General features: G+C 36.5%; 2 protein-coding genes and 1 pseudogene across 5 annotated transcripts; 1 reads left to right on the forward strand and 2 right to left on the reverse strand.

Annotated features, from left to right (window-relative positions):
• The window catches only part of LOC126792213 (F-box protein FBW2-like), a 75,026-nt pseudogene that overhangs the window by 27,758 nt on the left and 28,811 nt on the right, over nt 1-18,457 (reverse strand).
• On the forward strand, nt 1,845-6,350 carry LOC126792639 (uncharacterized). Of its 3 annotated transcripts, none has more exons than XM_050519080.1 (6): nt 1,845-2,192; nt 2,664-2,870; nt 3,684-3,864; nt 4,491-4,639; nt 4,817-5,044; nt 5,908-6,347. In XM_050519080.1, the coding sequence occupies exons 1-6, from the start codon at nt 2,016-2,018 to the stop codon at nt 6,022-6,024; spliced, it is 1,059 nt and encodes a 352-aa protein (XP_050375037.1). In that variant the 5' UTR covers nt 1,845-2,015; the 3' UTR covers nt 6,025-6,347. The 3 variants fall into 3 exon arrangements, with proteins under 3 accessions (XP_050375037.1, XP_050375038.1, XP_050375039.1); XM_050519081.1 differs by having other exon boundaries at nt 2,045-2,192; nt 2,642-2,870; nt 5,908-6,349; XM_050519082.1 differs by having other exon boundaries at nt 2,057-2,192; nt 2,630-2,870; nt 5,908-6,350.
• Nucleotides 8,318-9,658, reverse strand: LOC126792640 (uncharacterized). Of its 2 annotated transcripts, none has more exons than XM_050519084.1 (2): nt 9,565-9,658; nt 8,318-9,104 (listed from the first exon to the last, which is right to left on the reverse strand). In XM_050519084.1, the coding sequence occupies exon 2, from the start codon at nt 8,986-8,988 to the stop codon at nt 8,455-8,457; it is 534 nt and encodes a 177-aa protein (XP_050375041.1). In that variant the 5' UTR covers nt 8,989-9,104; nt 9,565-9,658; the 3' UTR covers nt 8,318-8,454. The 2 variants fall into 2 exon arrangements, with proteins under 2 accessions (XP_050375041.1, XP_050375040.1); XM_050519083.1 differs by having other exon boundaries at nt 8,318-9,123; nt 9,565-9,646.

Below are 18,457 nucleotides of genomic sequence, written 5' to 3' on the forward strand. Positions count from 1 at the left end.
TCTATATCCCCGGCAATCTTCTTCCTTTGTGATATAATCTATGTATGCTCTTTGCCGCTTACCATGTAGTTTCTAGGCTTTTTGGCCATCCCAGATCCACCACGATTCGTTTGTTATCCCTTTGCATCTTCATGTAGTTTAGACTGGTAGAGGGACTCGAGTTAGACACATAGATGATCTGCATCTCTTTTTAAAGACCCCAGTTGTCCTTCTTGATTATGTTAGATTAATTGAAGGAGAGCAATGTCTATTGGAGCTAAATAATTCATGGATCTGGTTGCAAGAGATTGGTAAGATGATTTTAAATTCAGTCGATCGATTTGATTTGATTTGATCAATTAAAATCTACCTAAAACTGCTATGGGTATTGGGGTACTACGAAAAGCTCAAAGAAAATGTTTTTGGCATGGTGCAATTCGGTGACTGATGTTGGAATGAAGCAAACCTCTGATTCATTGTGGAGATTGTTCATTGGGATTTGTCTATGAGGTTTATGGAAGAACTGCAAACAGATTGAGGTGCCCGCAACAATTAAACATGGTTGAGTTCTTAAATTAAAGTGACTAAACTATCCTCTTATTTATGGCTGACTAAGGGCGTTAATAACGTTTTGTATGCTTAGCAGCTCGAACATGAAATTTTGAGTACCAAAATTTATGTTTTAAAAGATGGTGAATTGAAATTAATAATGGGTCTTACTTCGTATATTGTTCATAAAATTTTGTCTACGTGGATTTGTATTCTTGCTCGTTTTGAGATAGAAAGTGTGTTACAATTGTACCTAAGTAGCACGACACGTTACCTTAGTCACGTATCCCGTGTCCGACACGGACACAGACATGGACACGCGCGGACACGATCAAATACGGGCCGACACGAAAATTGAATTTCAGACATACTTTGGATACGCGAATTGAATTTTGGACATGGGCATATCCGCATAAGACTCGCTATTAAAGGGGACACGACGGTTTATCCTTGCGTCTTCTCTATCAGAATCGCTATGCAGCCTACGCCATAACCCCGACAAGTTCGACCTTCGACCGCACCTCCGAGCCTTTTTCTCCAATCGTCACCATCGCAAACGGCGATCTCGTCGGCAAGGTGAAGTCTCTCTCCTCTTTCTCTTTCTAATTTCTATCTTGCTTAAATCATATATCAATTTCTAGATTTAGGGTATATTCGGTGTTGAAGAATGAAGAAACGAGGGCGGTGAGGTTGATTTGAGATCTGGATAATGAGGCCGAAAAGGGGTTTGTTGGATAAGAACGTCGATCTGGAATTTCTGTTTTGGAGGAGGAGATAATTGGGTGCAACTATATATTGGGTGCAACCATGCAAATGTACATCACGTGAGGAATTATACCAAAGACATGAGATTCAAATTTGACCAATTAATTACCATAAATTTTGACTTTAGTAAAAATAATTATTAAAGTTTAACCACAACTTATATGCTTCATTCTTACATAAAAATAGAAAATTATATGCAATGGTTCATTGTATATATCTACTAATCTACTATATATTGTTAAGTGTAGCACACTTCTTTTTTTAATTATTAAATATATATAAATATTAAAATTAATATTTAATTAACGTGTCTATCACGTGTCCGTATCCAAATTATTTTTCATTTAACATGTCCACATACCGTATTATGTCCGACACTTCGTATCCGTGCTACTTAAAATTGTACTTTTTTGGTACACTAGTATTATTATTGTATGATTATTATACAATAATATACATCATACATCCTCAGGAGTGTAATGACCTTTATATCCTCTTCTTAAGTACCTGTTATTCTTCTTCTTCTGTTTTGGAGTACCAACACCAACCGGTCTCCAGAAAATTCCATTCACCTTTTCACCCCGAGAAATCAAATCGCACCCAAATGTTCTCGGAACCCTAACTGGCGACTCTCCGACGATGAAGTCCGCCCTCCGGCCCCCTCTCCAACTCAAAGCCGCGCCTACTTCTCCCTCTTCTTCTTCTTCTTCTTCTTCTTCTTAATGGAACGCAACCGAAGGCCCGGCGATAAGACCAAGAGCGATCGCGAGAAGGTGAAGGTAATAGAATGGGAGGAATTCGAGCAGGAGCTTGCGAGGCTTTGGAGTCTGTCATCTGCGCTCAAAGAAGCTCAGGAGAAGAAGCAGAGTCTTCAGCTCAAGCTCCACTCTCTCATTGAGGTAGGGTTTCAATGCTGAGATCCTATACATTAGGGATTGGAGTTGTTAGCAGAGTTGTTAGTTGCTTATTTGGATCAAATTCAATGTTGAAGGCATAGATTTGTACTTCTTAGTTTGATTCATCTAGTTAGTTTCAGCTGAATTTAGTGCTATGAAATTATGAAAGGAGGTCTTTGGGAGGTTATGACTTTTAGAAGTGTGTTTAATGCTTACTAGGTTCGATTTTTGAGTGAATCTAACATTAGAAGAGTCATCATGGAATATTGACTTTTGGTAAGGAAATAGAAGAACAATGCTTATGTAAAGGTTCTCAGTTCTCAGGTGAGTGCATTAGAGAGTGAGGAGTTAGGACTAAATTGAAGTTTATTATGATTTTGCGCCGAGTTGTCATTGGCATATTGTGTTGTTACATGATTTATTGAGCCTTAATTGATTAGCCCGCGGGTTAGCGGGTGGCAACACTGATGGCAGGTTGAAGCTGAGTCATTAAATCGATCGAATGAGCTTGAGGAGATGAAGCAGAAACTGGAGGCTAGAAAAGTGGTGATGAGAAACTTGTCTATGCATTCTATGCTTGCTGTGGAGGAAACAAAAAAGAAAGAGGGACAGCTCAGTACAGAGTTAAGATCGCTATTGGTTGCTGGGACGGCTCTATCAGTAGCTAGGAAGCGCCTGGAGGTAAAATATATAATCATTATGTACCAAAACGTGGGTGAGTTTGCAATAATCGAAGATTATATCTACATATCTCTTATCTATGTTAGTTTTTAGCAGTGTGTTGTGCTGGATAAGAGAACTCCAATTCTACTGTGCTATTTTATTTTGAGAGTTTTGCATGGTGGCAAAATTTAACTATACCATCAAAAGGCCACACTTGGAATGTGAGAGCAAACAACAAGCCTCAGCCATGTCATCCGCTTTCATACTTTGGGATCTGATTCTCTTTGCAACATCAGTCAACCCTGTTATGAATCATGTTATAGAAATTTTGATCATAATGTCTAGTGTTGGACAAGTTTGCTAAACTTTTTAAATCCTCAACTCCTTTTTTTTTAAAATCTCTTGTTCACTAAGTAATAACCATCATTCACGACATACATCCCTGTAGTGATAGCCTGATAGGTTTCTTTCAAGCTTCATACTTTGTCCTCACTACCCCTGATTTTAAGCTTAAATTGGGTTGCCTTTTGAATTGCATATTCTTCTTCTTTTTCTTCATCATTACTAAACTAGTCCTATATATCCAGGAAGATTGTCCTGTTCCATTTCTTATGATAGATAGTTATACATACGTAATATATATGCATTTTTTTGTCTTTTGTTTTTCTTCTTTACAATATTGTTTTGGTCAATTTCAACAGTCAATGTTGTATTCTTTACTTAATCCTTTTATTTTCTCCTCTTTTCTATTTTCTGTGTTTATGGGTTGAATTTAACATTTTAGATATATATATTTTGTATGGTGAAAATCTAATTATGCTTATACTACAGGAGTCAAATCAGCTACTTTCCGGAGAAAATGGATATATTCGCCTTAAAAACTTGCAAAAGATGCTAAGAAGAAGACAACAAAATATGATAACACAAGTTTCATTATTGTATCCTGTGAAGTTCACTATGGGTCCAGCACACGAACAGGAGCTTGAATCATTTCCTAACACTAGTAGATCAGGTATTACTAGTGATTTGTTACCAAATGATATTGATATTATCCCAGAAAAAAAATGACCTGTAAAAAAAAGACAGTAAGAGAGATGGAACGAATAAAGAAAAGAAAAGAATAGAAAATAAAAGAAAAACTGATGCTTGAAGGAAATCTGACTCTGTTAAGGAATTTAACCACATTCATGAAGTTTTGGACATCATGGCTATGATTTAGTCACATTTGGTACTGAAACTTCCATAAGATTTGCTGTCTCAGTTTCTCATGAAATGAATCTTTGTTCCCATGTGTTTTTCCTTGTGTTTGATTAGCTTGAGTATGAAGGTATATGTATTGAATCTATTTGATACTGAAAAGTTCTTATGTATATATGTGGTTATGAATTTTTTTTCTTCGTTGTTTTCTTGGATTATCTTTTTTTTTTCTTTCATTGTCTTAGAAATGTCCATTGCAAACTCAAGATTCTCTGAATTGTTTGAATGACCCTGGAAAACTATGAAAGAAGAATATTGTTGAATTGGCTTCTGAATTGAATTTTTTTTTTTTAACAATGAGGCCGATAACCTTTGGCGTGATATCCTGCTGTGACTTTGATCAGATTGTTATTTTTATCTGATTCTTTCTAATTTTTCCAGGGAATTCTGCTCGATTTAAACCTGCAAATCAGGGGACATTGACAATTTTAGGTTTGCATTTGACTATGCTGCCATTTAAAATGACGAGTTTCTTCACGGACAAGAAAGAGGTTCAGAAGTCTGCAACAGCCCTAGGATATGTTGGTTATGTGAGTAGTACTTTTCTTTCTTTGGTATAGTTTATTGCTTCATACATGACGCATTAGAATCTTTACTTCAAGTTGTCATTATGACATCCTTATATATATATATATATATAATGCTATCTGTTTTTGCACCTATGTTACATTAAGTAAGATCATCTATTACATTGGTTTTGAATGCAGGCTGTTTGCCTTATAGCCTCCTACTTAAAAGTTCCATTGCGTTATCCTTTGCGCTTGGGTGGTTCCCATTCCTATATTATTGATTATGGACCATTCGTAGACCCTTCAACATCTGATTTAACGTCAAATACAGTGGTTTCCTTGGATGTAAAACATGTGGAGTTCCCACTCTTTTTAGATGGTCAAGACACAACAAGAGCAGCTTATGCTGTATTCTTACTAAACAAGGTGCAGTTTTCTATGTATATAGTCATGTGTCCATAATACTTACTGAACATTTTACATTTATGTGGATCTGGTTCTTATCTTGTCAGCCACTTTGAAATGCGATTATTGGTAATAATAGAAGCCCATAAGTTAGTAATGTAGTATACAAGGTTTTCCCTAAAACCAATTTGATGTAGAATAGAGTCAAGGTATAAAGACGAGAAAATAACTGATTACATATTTGTTGTAAATCAATACAATCTGCAATACTGTAGTTCCCTTTATCACCATCCTCGATTTAAAAGTTCAGTTTGTTTATTGGAGTGTTGGAGTAGGGAAGTAGCGTCAATTTTTGTGTGTGCGTGCGCATTTTCTTAAGTGAATGTAACCCATTTGATTTTGAGCTAACAGTTGATCTATATGAATTTTATGTTGGTATGAATTGGAGGTCATCCTTTTTCTTTGTATAAAAAATTAACGTATGACCTACTAGTAGAGTAACACTACTCCTAAGAGTCGGGCTCTGACTTGATACTGTTGATAGAGCTCATGTAGATTCATGGGAGATTCCCAAGAGTCTTATGGTGTATACTGTGTACTTTTAATACTTTGTGATTTGGGCAACTATGTCTTGGAATCTCTGAAACTTTGTAGTATTAAAACTAAAAACTAATAGTAATATGATTCTTTTGTTTAACTTTAGGTATAATTCATGCATACAATTATTTTTCTTTTACTTCTTGCTTTCTCTTTTGTTAATGAGGGTAATGATTTATTTATTTTGTTTTGCTAAATGTAATTTTCTCAACCATATATAATATTATGGTTGGATTTCTACTTTCAACTCGTATTTAAGTTGACATCAGAAATTTTGTCTGGTGTAGGATTTAGAACAGCTTCTGAATTACATTGGTGTAAAAAGCTTAGGGCCACGGCATGTCCTGGGCAATTTGAAGGAGCTTGTAAGGACCATTCAGTCTGTAGATTATATTGACACGTGATTTGGTTTCTGATGTACCAGTTTTGTCTCTGTAAGTTAATCTGCATTGTAAATGAATCATTTGTATTCTTACCCTGGTGCAAGATTTTAGTGCAGCACCTTGCCATTTTCATATTTATACCAATCACAGGTTTGCATTCATAGGAAGACTGGACTTGCACAGGATGGGATCTAATTCGCTTACAGCAGCGAATACGTTATCTTCCTATTAATTATAAACACCTCATGGACCATCCAAACGCCATGAGAAACTCGAATTGAATATACATGGAAAGGGAGACCGGAGACAAAATGTAACCTGCGGACTTTCGAGAGATATTTTCATGGTTTTTGCTGTGTTCTTCTAAATCTTTTTTTTTATATATATTTTTAGAGCAGTTCTTCTCATCTGATCAACTTATAATGTACAGGCTAGGCTGTCAGTGGGTTGTGTTGGGATGAGTTTGTGTTAGGTTAAGGTATCTAGGGTGTCATAAAATGTAAACTCAAACTCAACCCATTTAATAATCGTATCAAAAACTTAAACTCAAACTCAACCTATTCATTAAACGGTTATCCGTTTTTAACCCGTTTAACTCATTTAATAAATATAGAATGTTGTTTTAGATAAGATAACCAACTAAATAAAAAATAATTCAATGATTATTCAAAATTCTAGTTCAAAATGAAAAAAGACTTATTAAATTCTTATATACATATAATGTTACTATTTTCAAATAGTTTGTGTACGGATATTTTATATATAATTTAGGTCGACTTTTTTATTAAACGTGTCATACGGGTTCATTTCGTGTTAACAGATTAATCTGTTGTTGACCCGTTTATTAAATGGGTCATGGCGGGTTGACATGCTGCTGACCCGTTTTTTAATAGTGCGGGTTCAACCCGTTTTATTTTGTGCGGGTTTCGAGTCGTGTCGGAGTTGACAGCCCTAATACAGGTCCTTGATTGACCAAGCAAAACCTTCCCAGGTTATTTTCACTACCAACATGCCTCGTGTGCGCATAGACCTTTAAAAATTCGGTGTCCTTATGAGAACAAATTCTTAGTTTTCTTGACATTATGTTTCACATGTTCAATTCGACAAGAAGAGAAGGAAAAGGTCAGGAACCAGAAAAGCTTGGGGCACACGGCACCAAAATTTGCTACTTTAGCTCGTTGGATTTGATATAGAACTCTGGAGCCAAACCAACAGAGCCTCGTGAGTTTGGGTAAAATTTTGGATAGTAAATTAAAACATTTTAGTTAACAAAAGTAAGAGAAGCGAACGACCTCCAACTCAATCTGCATCTTCACGAACTTGCACTGCATTACTGCTAACTCTATCTGATGTGCATCCATAGCTGAGACTCAAAATGCCATTCCAAAATTTTGATAGTGTCGTCAGGGCCGGCCATGTGTGCATGGAGGCTCAAGGCAAAAAAAAAAAAAATTTGAGGCCCCAAAATAAATACGAAAAAAAAATCCTAATTGTTAATAGTTTATTGTTGAAAGTTGAAGCATGGACAAATCTAAAATCTGTACAAATAAAGAAAAATAAATTTATTATTCTAAGCATATAAATGGCTTAGAAGTCCTACGTTTTCAATTAATTACGATAATGAAATTTTATCTCAACTAAAAAAGAAAAAGAAAAAAAATCAAAAATAGAAAATACAAAATAAAGAGGTTCAAAAATCTTATATCTTATGCCTTGGATTGAAAAAGAAAAAACATGAATTGTGAAGGTTTTTATGCCTTAAATTGATTAAAAGAAAAAAATTGTAATAAGAAATAAAGAGATATTATCAATGACTATTGGATAACTCATGCATTGTAATAAGTAAGAGAGATATATATATATATATATATAATCAGTGATTATTGCATAATTCATATATAATTAAAAAGAATTTTCTTTTTGATTTTTCTTTAAAAAAATGCATGCATACAAAATTTTTTATTGAGGCCCCCAAAAATTGAGGCCCTAGACTGGTGCCTATTCTGCCTTGCCTCAGGGCCGGGAGTGAGGATCGTGTTTTCTGGGTTCAACAATGTCGACTCGAAGTCTAAATTTTCCGCTTGCTTCAAGGTTATAAAGTGGGAAGCCTTTCTACTGGAGCAACTAGTCGAAAAGTTCATCGAGCATTGACAGTCTTCGTTAGGACTAGCATATTTGGTTCAAAAGGTTTCCAAATAATTGGCTTGGATTGCAAGAGGAAGTAGGAAATGACAGAACTAAGTCATCTTGATTTCTCAAAGCATTCTCATTGAAATTAAATCACTGAGTTCTTGACAAAAAGAACCCGCCGATACAGAACCCAAACTAAAAGTACATTCAACAGAAAACCTACAGACAACAAATTTAAACTAGCCCACCGAGGGAGGGTTATATACAGACTGCTACAGTAACAGATACGCCTACAGGACCTGGTCGAAACAATTCAACAACTCACAGTCCTACCTCTAGTCCGAAATTCAGAGAAACCAATGCATCTACCTTGTCATAGTGCTCCAAAAACTCATCAAAATCATGCATAAGACTTTGATCTGCTTGAACTAAGTCATCGATCAAGTTCAAGAACTCCGTTGCGTCTATCACTCCACTGGCGTACATGTGAAATTGCTTCAAGAATTCAGTATACTTCTCGGGACTCCCGAGTGTCTCCTTTACTCTTTTACAAATGAAAGTCACTCTTTCATATGTGCTCTTCTTCAATTTCTCCTGAATATCCTTCATATCTCTCACGACAACTGTGTGCTCCAGACCAAAAACATAGATTTTGTGTCTCTTGCCTTGTTTTGGATTCTGTTTGCAGGCCACGGTAGTTTCTTTCGCATTCTTCTCCACCTCGACTATCTTTTGTTTCGGATTCAATATGCAGTCAGAGGTAGTTTCAGTCACATTCTTCTCCGCTTCAACTTTCTTTTGTTTCGGATTCGGTATGCAGGCCAAAGACTCCTTTGCATTGTTATACAACTCCATTTTCTTCCGCTTCTCTCTGATGAGAGTACAAAGTGGGTATATTTTGGGTGAATAAAGACAGAATGTCAGTGTCCTGATTCTTCACAAATGCCTGGATTCATCACAATCAGCCCCAACTGCCATGTGAACTAATGCCTTTCAGAACAAGAAACAAAAAATAAATATACACCACTGGTAACTCAATTCACTTCATCACTAATAATTATATACAAGTCTTAAACATAACCAAGCATCCATAACCCATCACCATCAGGACCTCACCATCATCCATGGAACCTCTTTTTTTTTGGGTCCGACCCACCATCTCACTCATTTCAAAACCCCTTCCAACCAAATATTGCAATTCTGAAATAAAGAACAACAACAGCCCCAAGCCCCCATACCCATTTGATAATTGTAAATTTACAGCACTATAACCCCATTACAGCATTTATCGAGTACCTTACGGCAAAAGTAAACGAAAAATCAGAAGAATGCTGCATATAAACCTATCATTTATATAAAATAAATTAAACAATATTAAAATGTCAGTGAAATTCGAGGAGGGAGTGGATATGGAAGAGAGAGAAAGATCACCTGGTAAGTTCTGGAGAGAGAGAGAGAGAGAGGGAAGAAGACTGAGAGAGTTGGGGTGGGAAGCCGAAAGGGAGTTTCTGATCTTTTATAAGAGAGAGGCGAAGGCCTGAGTGAGGGTTTGGGTAAATTTTTGTGGCGCTTTTATAAAGAGGGAGGGTTTTTTGTTTGGGTTTTTTTTCTTCCGATTTTGTTATTTTCTTGCTACTGGAAACTGCAATGTTTAAACTAGCCGTTATTTGTTTGTCAGTTTCTGGGCTTTCTTTCTTGGGGTTAGTCAATGGGCTTCAACATTACTGTTCATATCTGTTGACTCTTACTTGGCTGTAACCCGACATCCATCTCAAGTTTTGTCTTTTTTCTCCTTAATGTAACTTCAGTAGAGAAAAAACGACATTCGAACTTGGAAGCTCATCGGGACCAAATGACAGGGTTCTCCCCACTTACATGGCTACATCATCAACCTGAAATCGACGTTGGGTACAATTATTTTGAACTTTAAAGTACTTTTAAAGATGTTTAAATATTTGAATCATTAAAAGTATGACACAAAAAACATTAGACCAACTGATTTTCTAAATGCCATAAGCTATAGAAAGCGCCTCATGCGCTAGAGAAAAACCAAAAGTTTTCAACTCCATATCCGGTGGCTGTTGAGTAAAATTGTGCAAGTAGTGAGTGAAAATGTCACCCAACATAATTTCACTCATATTTATATAGTGAATAGAGTTTTAATTATTTCGGGTTCAACTTATTCAAGACAAAAAATGTCTCTTAATTACAATTCCTTATTTGTACGGAAATACCCTTTGATTCCATTTATGATGAAACCAAATATGGGGGATGTTTGTTTGATTTTGCGACTGCACCTGGAAATTTGAATGGGTACTCGTAATTTAGGAGTTTCAATGCGTGAATGACACATTAGAAGACTATGATTTTAGAATGAGTAGTGTTTGAGACCAATTTGGTGTAAGTGAACCAAGGATTGAATTTTGCATTTAGGATGCGGGTTTAGAGCCCTTGGATTTTGAGAATGGATATGATTTTTCTGGTGTTGGGAGAATGTGACTGCAGTCAGTGATTTATTTGGGACTGGCCGAATATGACTGGTGGTATAAGAGATTCTGTTTGGATTTGAGGGCGAATTTGACTGGTGGTCAGGGATTTTGTTTAGACATGTGGTTGCATCTAGTGGGTCGCTAGATTGCCTACGTACACATTGTGGGATCAAACCGATCATAGTCCATTGGTGGTCAAGAATTTTGTTTGGACATGTGGTTGCATCTAGTGGGTCGCTAGACGTACCCATTGTGGGCGAATTTGACTGACGGAGTCAGTGATTCTGTTTGGACATGTGGGTTGCTAAATTTGACTGACGGAGTCAGTGATTCTATTTGGACATGTGGTTGCATCTAGTGGGTTGCTAAATTGCTTATGTACCATTTGAGGGATCAAACCGACCGTAGTTCATTGATTTAGGCTTTTGGTTTTATACCAACATTTGAACTCAACGGATATATGACGAATTTGAATCCGTTAAGCATATTTCATTTGGACACCTAATTTGGTAGTGTCTGCCAGACTTTGCAACGGGCCTCGAAATTTAGTGACATTTGGTTAGTGGGCTTGCTTCCATTTCTTTTGTAGGAGGTCCAATGAGTCAGAAAGTTGTAATACTCGAGATTTTTAATCTCGTTTAACCGACACATTAGGACTAATTAATCGACACTTGTCGAATAACGTAATTTAATACGTTGATATGAAACCACACGTCGCCATGAACGTTTCTGACACTTAAATTTATTTCTACTGACTTTATAAATTATTTTCTTTTGTTCTAAAATATTTTACCTAAATTCATTTTATGTGACTTAACACTAGTGGTCGATTTAACATCGTCGTTTTTCAACCGTCGGATCAATTCATAACAATTGGTTCTAGGCTTTAGAAAAAGCCCAACTCATCTTTTCTTGGAAAAATGGCCCGAGCCCAAGATTAGGCCCAAATTATTCTTCCATTTAATTTCTTTAACTCTCCCTCTCTTTTCGTTTTCTCCTCCTCTGTTCGACAACAGAGAGAGAGAGAGAGAGAGAGAGAGAGAGAGAGAGAGAGAGAGAGAGAGAGAGAGAGAGAGAGAGAGAATACCTTCATTCTTTCCACCGAGCTCCACCGCTACCACATTCTCAACCTCTCAACGCCACCGTTCGGCGATTCCACCACATGCAATCACAACATCACATTCTCCTTTTCATTCTCTACTCACCGATACCCATTGATTATTAACTAATCCCAATTCTTAGCCTCATCGGAAAACTGCCCAAGCTTCCGTGGATTCCAATAACTCTCACAGTTCCGACGAGCTTATCAGAATTTTATCGGTATAGCCAACTCCTATATCTCTTTCTTGGTTCAGTTATACCTTGAAAACATGTGATTCAATTATTCAAAGCCTAATCCGATTTCTTTTTCTTCATGCCGTATCACCACCACTCCTCCGCCATGGAGACTTGGGGATTCCGACTAGCAGTCAAGGCTCAGCCCATTCCTTTTGATCTCTTTGGGTAAGCCAATCTCTATTTCAAAATTCCCAATTCAATTAAACCTTCCATTCTCTGTATTCCTTTTTCCAATGAATCCACTTTTCTAGCAAACCCATTCTTTCAGTCCTTGACGTTTTAACGACCAAGGCGAGACCTAGGAAGATTTCAAGGCAGTAGCAGTAGCTTGGAGAAGTGCAGCAGTTTGGAATATGGAAGTAGCAACTCATATTTCATTCTGGGGATTCAATGGGGGTAAAGACTTGATTCTTTTAGCTTGTATTTGGAATCTTTATTTGTTGCATTAATTTGAAAGTAGTAGAACTATTGCATGTTGTTTTGGTGTTGATAGGAGTTGGAATTGGAGGCCGGAAACGTAATCGGAGAAATAAGGTGAAAAATTGTTTTTTTACTATTACAGAGTTACCTTTTTACCAATTTATTAACCTTGTGAATTACCTTTCTACCCCTGGTAGAAAGTTACTATTTTACTTTTTATCAACTGTTTTACAGTTTAATTTAAGTTACCTTTTTATTGTTTTACTAAATGACTTATACTCTTTTACTTTTTTAACTAGAGGTAACTTAGTGAAAATATAATTTTGACTTGGCAACGAATATTAAATGATAGTTCCGATTTCCGTCCGATTTGGCAAGAACTCTTTAACTTAGAAAATGTGCCGGTAATCAAATAAATCGTTGATATGTTTCTAAGTGTCTTTAATAACCTTAAAACATGCTTAGTATAATTCGACAACTAAAGTTAGACTGTTTTCGGATTATCCGAGAATTAGTTGATAAAAGGTCAAAGAAGGTCAACATAGTCGACTCCTGGTCAAACTAGGAAAGCTTTAGTCAACATAAAGTCAACATAGTCGACTCCAACTAATCGTTAAATTATCTCAAATATACTGTTTGCATTCAGGATGTGACAAAAGCTGATCCTTTGTCTTGCACCAGGCCAACACATTTGGCCACACATAGCCTGATTTGCATTGTAGAAAATTGAATTAGATTCTCTGGTGCTCTTTTGACGACTTGTAGGGATCGATTTACTTGCTTCTTGTTGTTACTTGCTCTTTCTTTTTCTGAAATATACATGAAGGACAAACTCACTCTGGCTGTGCAACATTTTTTATTTTTGAGCGGTCGGCTACTTGTCTTTGTTGCGCAATTGTACTTCTTCTTCTGCGGCTTTGACATTGGATAAATTGACATTTCAATATAGGTGCAGCCATGCATACATACTTCTTGTGTTGGTTCTCTGCCTTTGTGATTTTCAGAATATCAGATTACTTAAGTTAACTTATTAATGAAAACTGTTGCTCATTAACTAATTAGCCAACTTCTTTGGGAGCAGTCCTCGATACGTATTAAATGAATGAATCATCACAAGCATGAAGCGGTGGGTTTTGTCTCCAATTTTTGCAAAATCATATATACTTATGTAAACATGCACGAACAAACTTTGCTCAATATCTTCTTGCACTCACCACCGTTACAAAAGAGAGAAAGCAAAGTTCAATTAGTTTTGTTTCCTTTGCTTCTAGACATCTGGCGCCTTGTCATTTAATAAACTCTCATTATTCATGTTTCGTCTATTGATTTTACAAGGTTTGTGTCCAGGTCCGTATGTATTGCTGTGAACCTCCGTGGAGCAAGGTCATGAGGAGGTAGTTGGCTGGAACCATTTTCAGAGATTTCGACAACATAGCGGTGTTTCTGCACGTATTTTAACATTGAAACTAGGTCGTTCTGATAAACAGCGACAAACGTGGTTTATGGACTAACTGTACCGATATTCTCCCAACTTAGCCCCCTAACAGGTGTTGGGTTTTAATCATAAAAGACCTCGGTACAATTGGTTATCATCCACCCACTTATAAACTTTATTTTCTTTGTCACTTCTTAGATGAGATCTCTCCTCTCCAACACGCCCCATCACGTGTAACCTAATTTTTAGGTCTGCACGTGACAGATTAACATCCCACATACTGGGACGAAATAAACCAAGGTTCAGTAACTAACGACATTTGGTGACCATCCAATCGGAAACTCTCCGATGACATGATAATGACACCCATCTTGGGCTCATGACAAAGTGACACCAAACTCGGGCCTATGACAGATTGGAGGCGCGACTAAAGAGGGACCCGCTCTGATACCATGTTAAACAGCGACAAGTGTGGCTTATGGACCAACTGTACCGATATTGTCCAAACTTAACCACATCACAGGTGTTGGGTTTTAATCATAAAAGGCCTCAGTACAATTGGTTATTATCCACCCACTTATAAGCTTTATTTTCTTTGTCACTTCTTAGATGTGGGATCTCTCCTCTCCAACACGTTCATGAACGGCCTTTTGTTCTAATGGAATTTACAACAGCCGAAATTGCATTAAGACTTTGGTCGTTTTATGAACGGCCTTTTGTTCTAATGGAATTTACAACAGCCGAAATTGCATTAAGACTTTGGTCGTTCATGAATGGCCATATTTTCTATTGCTTTGAACTGAGGACCTTGCATGAGGTTGTTCATGAACTGTCTTGACTTGTTTGTAGCAAACTCAATCGATGGACCGGTGCGTCAAGTATTTGAGCACTTGAGAGCAGCAAATGCATGGTGACTCTTGCCGTCAATATGCATAACAAATCACCAAGGGACCTATTAGAGGGTCGGCACATGCATGGTGTATACGGATTAAATGAAGAGGCCTGTATCACAGGGAAGGCAGACGTATATACCTGTAGCCATTCTTCTTCCTCCTAGGCTGCGTTTTCTCTTTGGGTCTGTATCCTTTGTTTGTTATGTTCGTTTTGATGTTTCTGCCTCTCTCCCCTTCTCTTTTACATTGCTACACCTTAAAAATAGTAGTTGGATGGATAAGTGTGATTGATAGCCGATAGCTCTTCAAACTCTATATTTTGAATTTTAAAGACGTCGAGGAATGATTCTGATCCTCTCCTCATCAATCTCTCCTCATAATGCCTCATAAGTGAATCTGAGCCGTTCATTTCATATATAAGGCCAAGATTTGTCCTACTTACAATTTTCCCCTATCACTTTTTCTCTTCCACAAATTCTCGTCATTCTCGTCTCTTTCTTCTTTCTCCCTCATGTTTCTCACCCTCTCTCTCATCTACGAAAACTTAACCCAAGTTTCTCAAGAAATTAAAGTGCAATTTTACACTTTGTAGTTAACTCCCTTCTTTACATATCATTGTCTTCTTTTTCCCCCAACCCGAATTCATCAAGCTGATTTTTTTTAATAAAACATTGAGCTAATTTAGAGTTGGGGAAAGAAAATGTTTTCCAGATTGATTTAATTTTGCTGAATCTGTAATATCCAATTATGGGCTCACTAATTAAGAATGAAGAGCCTTTGAATTGTTCTTCACTGTGAAGAGATGGAAATTCTGAATTGGTAGGACTAGTTTCCAAAGATCTGGAAGCATGAGGAAAAGCAAGGTTAAGGTGTTAGAAGCTTTGCGGTGGGCATGCAAAAACCTTGAATCCATAGCAAGGAGCTACTGACATGGGCCCTCGTCAAGGTGGCCGAGTCCGATGACCATATCATTGCCAATTTTCCATGAACCTGTTCTAAGTTCTTACTATAAAATCTGGGTTTTTATTGAATTTTGGGTTTTTGTAGAGACTTGTGTTTGGTCTTTGCTGGTGAAGACTGAAGACCATACATTCGTTTCGAGTAACAAAGATATGAGAGAGAAGGAAAAAGGATTAAAAAGACGAAAAATTGCGGAAGCGAAAGATATAGATGAGATATCTTTAAAATAAAAATTAGAGAGATCGAGACCTTTAATTTCGATTGGAGGGTTTAGCTTTTGTTGTGAGGCAATATTAGGAGAGAGTTATCAGGAGAGGATCCGAGTCCGGCGGGGAACTATGTCTTCAACTATATGTGAGCAACTTATTTTGCATACTTCACGTTTGACTAAGTCAAACCTTGAATATATGGACAGCTTGTATATCATTATGGTGTCATTTGAATAAGGTCAAATGTACAATTTAGAGGCTTCAAAAGAGATGTAACTAATATTTTAATGGCATCATGTAACATCCCTAAATTCTGAACAGTAAACATTCAAATTTAAGGATGCTAACACTCTAAAATAACCTCAATACAATTGAAATTACATTACCGTTGATGAATATCATTCCAACAACTCAGTTTACAACTAAAAACAAAAACTCATAATTACATCAAGTAAATAAGTATAATTTGTTGTTTCTCACAACCCTCACCAAAACTAAAAGGGAAAACATATACAAGACAACAAGCTGCTGCTAAGCTATTCAACCATCCATTATTACTACGTATGTCCTACAACACTAACCTCTGCACCATTGATTAGTACACCGGGATTGCAAATACGAACCCGGTAAACTTTACAGTTTGTATGAGTAAACCAAATAATTACTCAACAGATATACAACAACAGTTATATCAACATATCTTGCAACAACGGCAGTATGTAATGGATCAACATCTCAATCACAGTTAAGTTCTCAACTTAACATCATCATCTCAACGACAACAGCCACAACCTCAACAATCTTAACAACAATCACGCATGACCAACTCACCCAAGACTCACTGCTTAAAACAATATCAAATGACTTAACTCACTCGACACAATTTCTGAGATTATTGCGACCGACTTATCGCCTCTCTTAAAACAACTCATTTAACACAAATTCTAGAATTACTGTGACCAACTCATCGCCTCCCTTACAATAATAACAATAACCACACAACACAACCCAACATGCCACAACTCAACACCACCACTCACATAAGACGAAAATACAAGAAAATAATTACTGAATCCTGCATGAAAGCATAGTCAGGATATCACTTAAACAAATAAATATAAAAAATATAATTCATGCATAAGTTTTTAGTTTAGGAGATTACACATAAAAAGAAGCACAAAATATTCATGCATAAAAGCATAGTTCAGAAAATCACTAAACACATATAAGACAAACATAAAAGAAAAATTAGTTATTCATGCATAATAGCGTAGTTACAGAAATTACTAAATATACAATAAGATCAAAGAAATGAGAAACCAATACTACAACCCACGTCGTCAACACAATGATACCCAACATTTAGTATAGTCCTTGACCATAAACCTTTTGAAACAATTTTATAAAATCTCATTTACTTACCTATGAACCATAGTCGATTAAGTTCATATATTTTAAAACAACATATTTTAAAACGATTATTTTGGTTAATGGTCCAAGGACTACGTTAACACAAACAAAGAAAAACAACAAACATAACAACATCACAACTTGCAACTAAGGCCACACCACAAAATCACACAACCACAAACACATCAACAATATCAACACACCCACAACAAATTCATTTTACCGGAAGGTACCTCTCTTACCCTCCCGATCCATTTGTCCACCAACACAACTCAAGAAATCAATAAAACTCACAAACGCACCATAACATTACAAGAACGTACATATCATTACATTCTGGTCAAACAAACCCTTCAACTATACAGTTATTTCATCCACAAACATCCAATTTACCGAGAGATACATTTGACTTTCTCTCGGTCTCATCCTCCACACAATATAATCCAACAAAATTATACACAATATAATCTCACAATTAATAAAGCATTACTATATAAACAATGTCAATATATGTACATTATATTCACCATTTTAATATATATCACAATCTCAAAATAAATTATAAGAAGTAATTTACTAAAATAGAAAAAAGTGTAAGTATAATTGAACTCAGTCACTGCCAATGGTGACGTTAAACAAGGTGAGGTTTACTCACCTTAAAGCTCACTGCAACTTTATTCCACAAAATCAAACACAAACTTCCACTTAATCACCTAAGTGAAACAATTGAACTTACTAAATAACCAAACCAAACAAACTACAATGAACGTAACTCTTAGCCCCAAACATAAAGATTGCCAAAGCGACAACCTTACTCCTTGACTTAACAAGGTTCGCGGAGAACAACAACCTTAATACTACACAAATGCCCAACACAACCCTCTACAATAAAACCGAGAATAGTCAAACTCTTGAAAACAACCGACATCAATTTCAACCTAGAATCACCAAATCTTTAACAATAACTAACTTACTCATGAATTAACATAACACATGCAAATGACCTATGTAAACGTTCGTTTCAATGAACACATCACAATAGAGTAAACCATTACTTCGAAACATTACCCTACACGCCACCACACACCGCTGACAGTGGCGGCACCGCCACTTTTTTCTGTGACCATCAATGATCACCAAACTTCACCAACACAATCTAAACAACATTTC

This window comes from Argentina anserina, chromosome 4, assembly GCF_933775445.1.
Source record: "Argentina anserina chromosome 4, drPotAnse1.1, whole genome shotgun sequence".
In the NCBI taxonomy this organism is placed as follows: domain Eukaryota; kingdom Viridiplantae; phylum Streptophyta; class Magnoliopsida; order Rosales; family Rosaceae; genus Argentina; species Argentina anserina.

What these genes read in the sequence shown, in the direction of transcription:
- LOC126792639 (XM_050519080.1), top strand. Translation starts at nt 2,016, where the DNA reads ATGGAACGCAACCGAAGGCCCGGCGATAAGACCAAGAGCGATCGCGAG. An exon ending in AGCTCCACTCTCTCATTGAG is followed by an intron (nt 2,193 to 2,663) that starts GTAGGGTTTCAA and finishes CACTGATGGCAG; the next exon opens with GTTGAAGCTGAGTCATTAAA. An exon ending in TCCTAACACTAGTAGATCAG is followed by an intron (nt 3,865 to 4,490) that starts GTATTACTAGTG and finishes TAATTTTTCCAG; the next exon opens with GGAATTCTGCTCGATTTAAA.
- LOC126792640 (XM_050519084.1), bottom strand. Translation starts at nt 8,988, where the DNA reads ATGGAGTTGTATAACAATGCAAAGGAGTCTTTGGCCTGCATACCGAAT.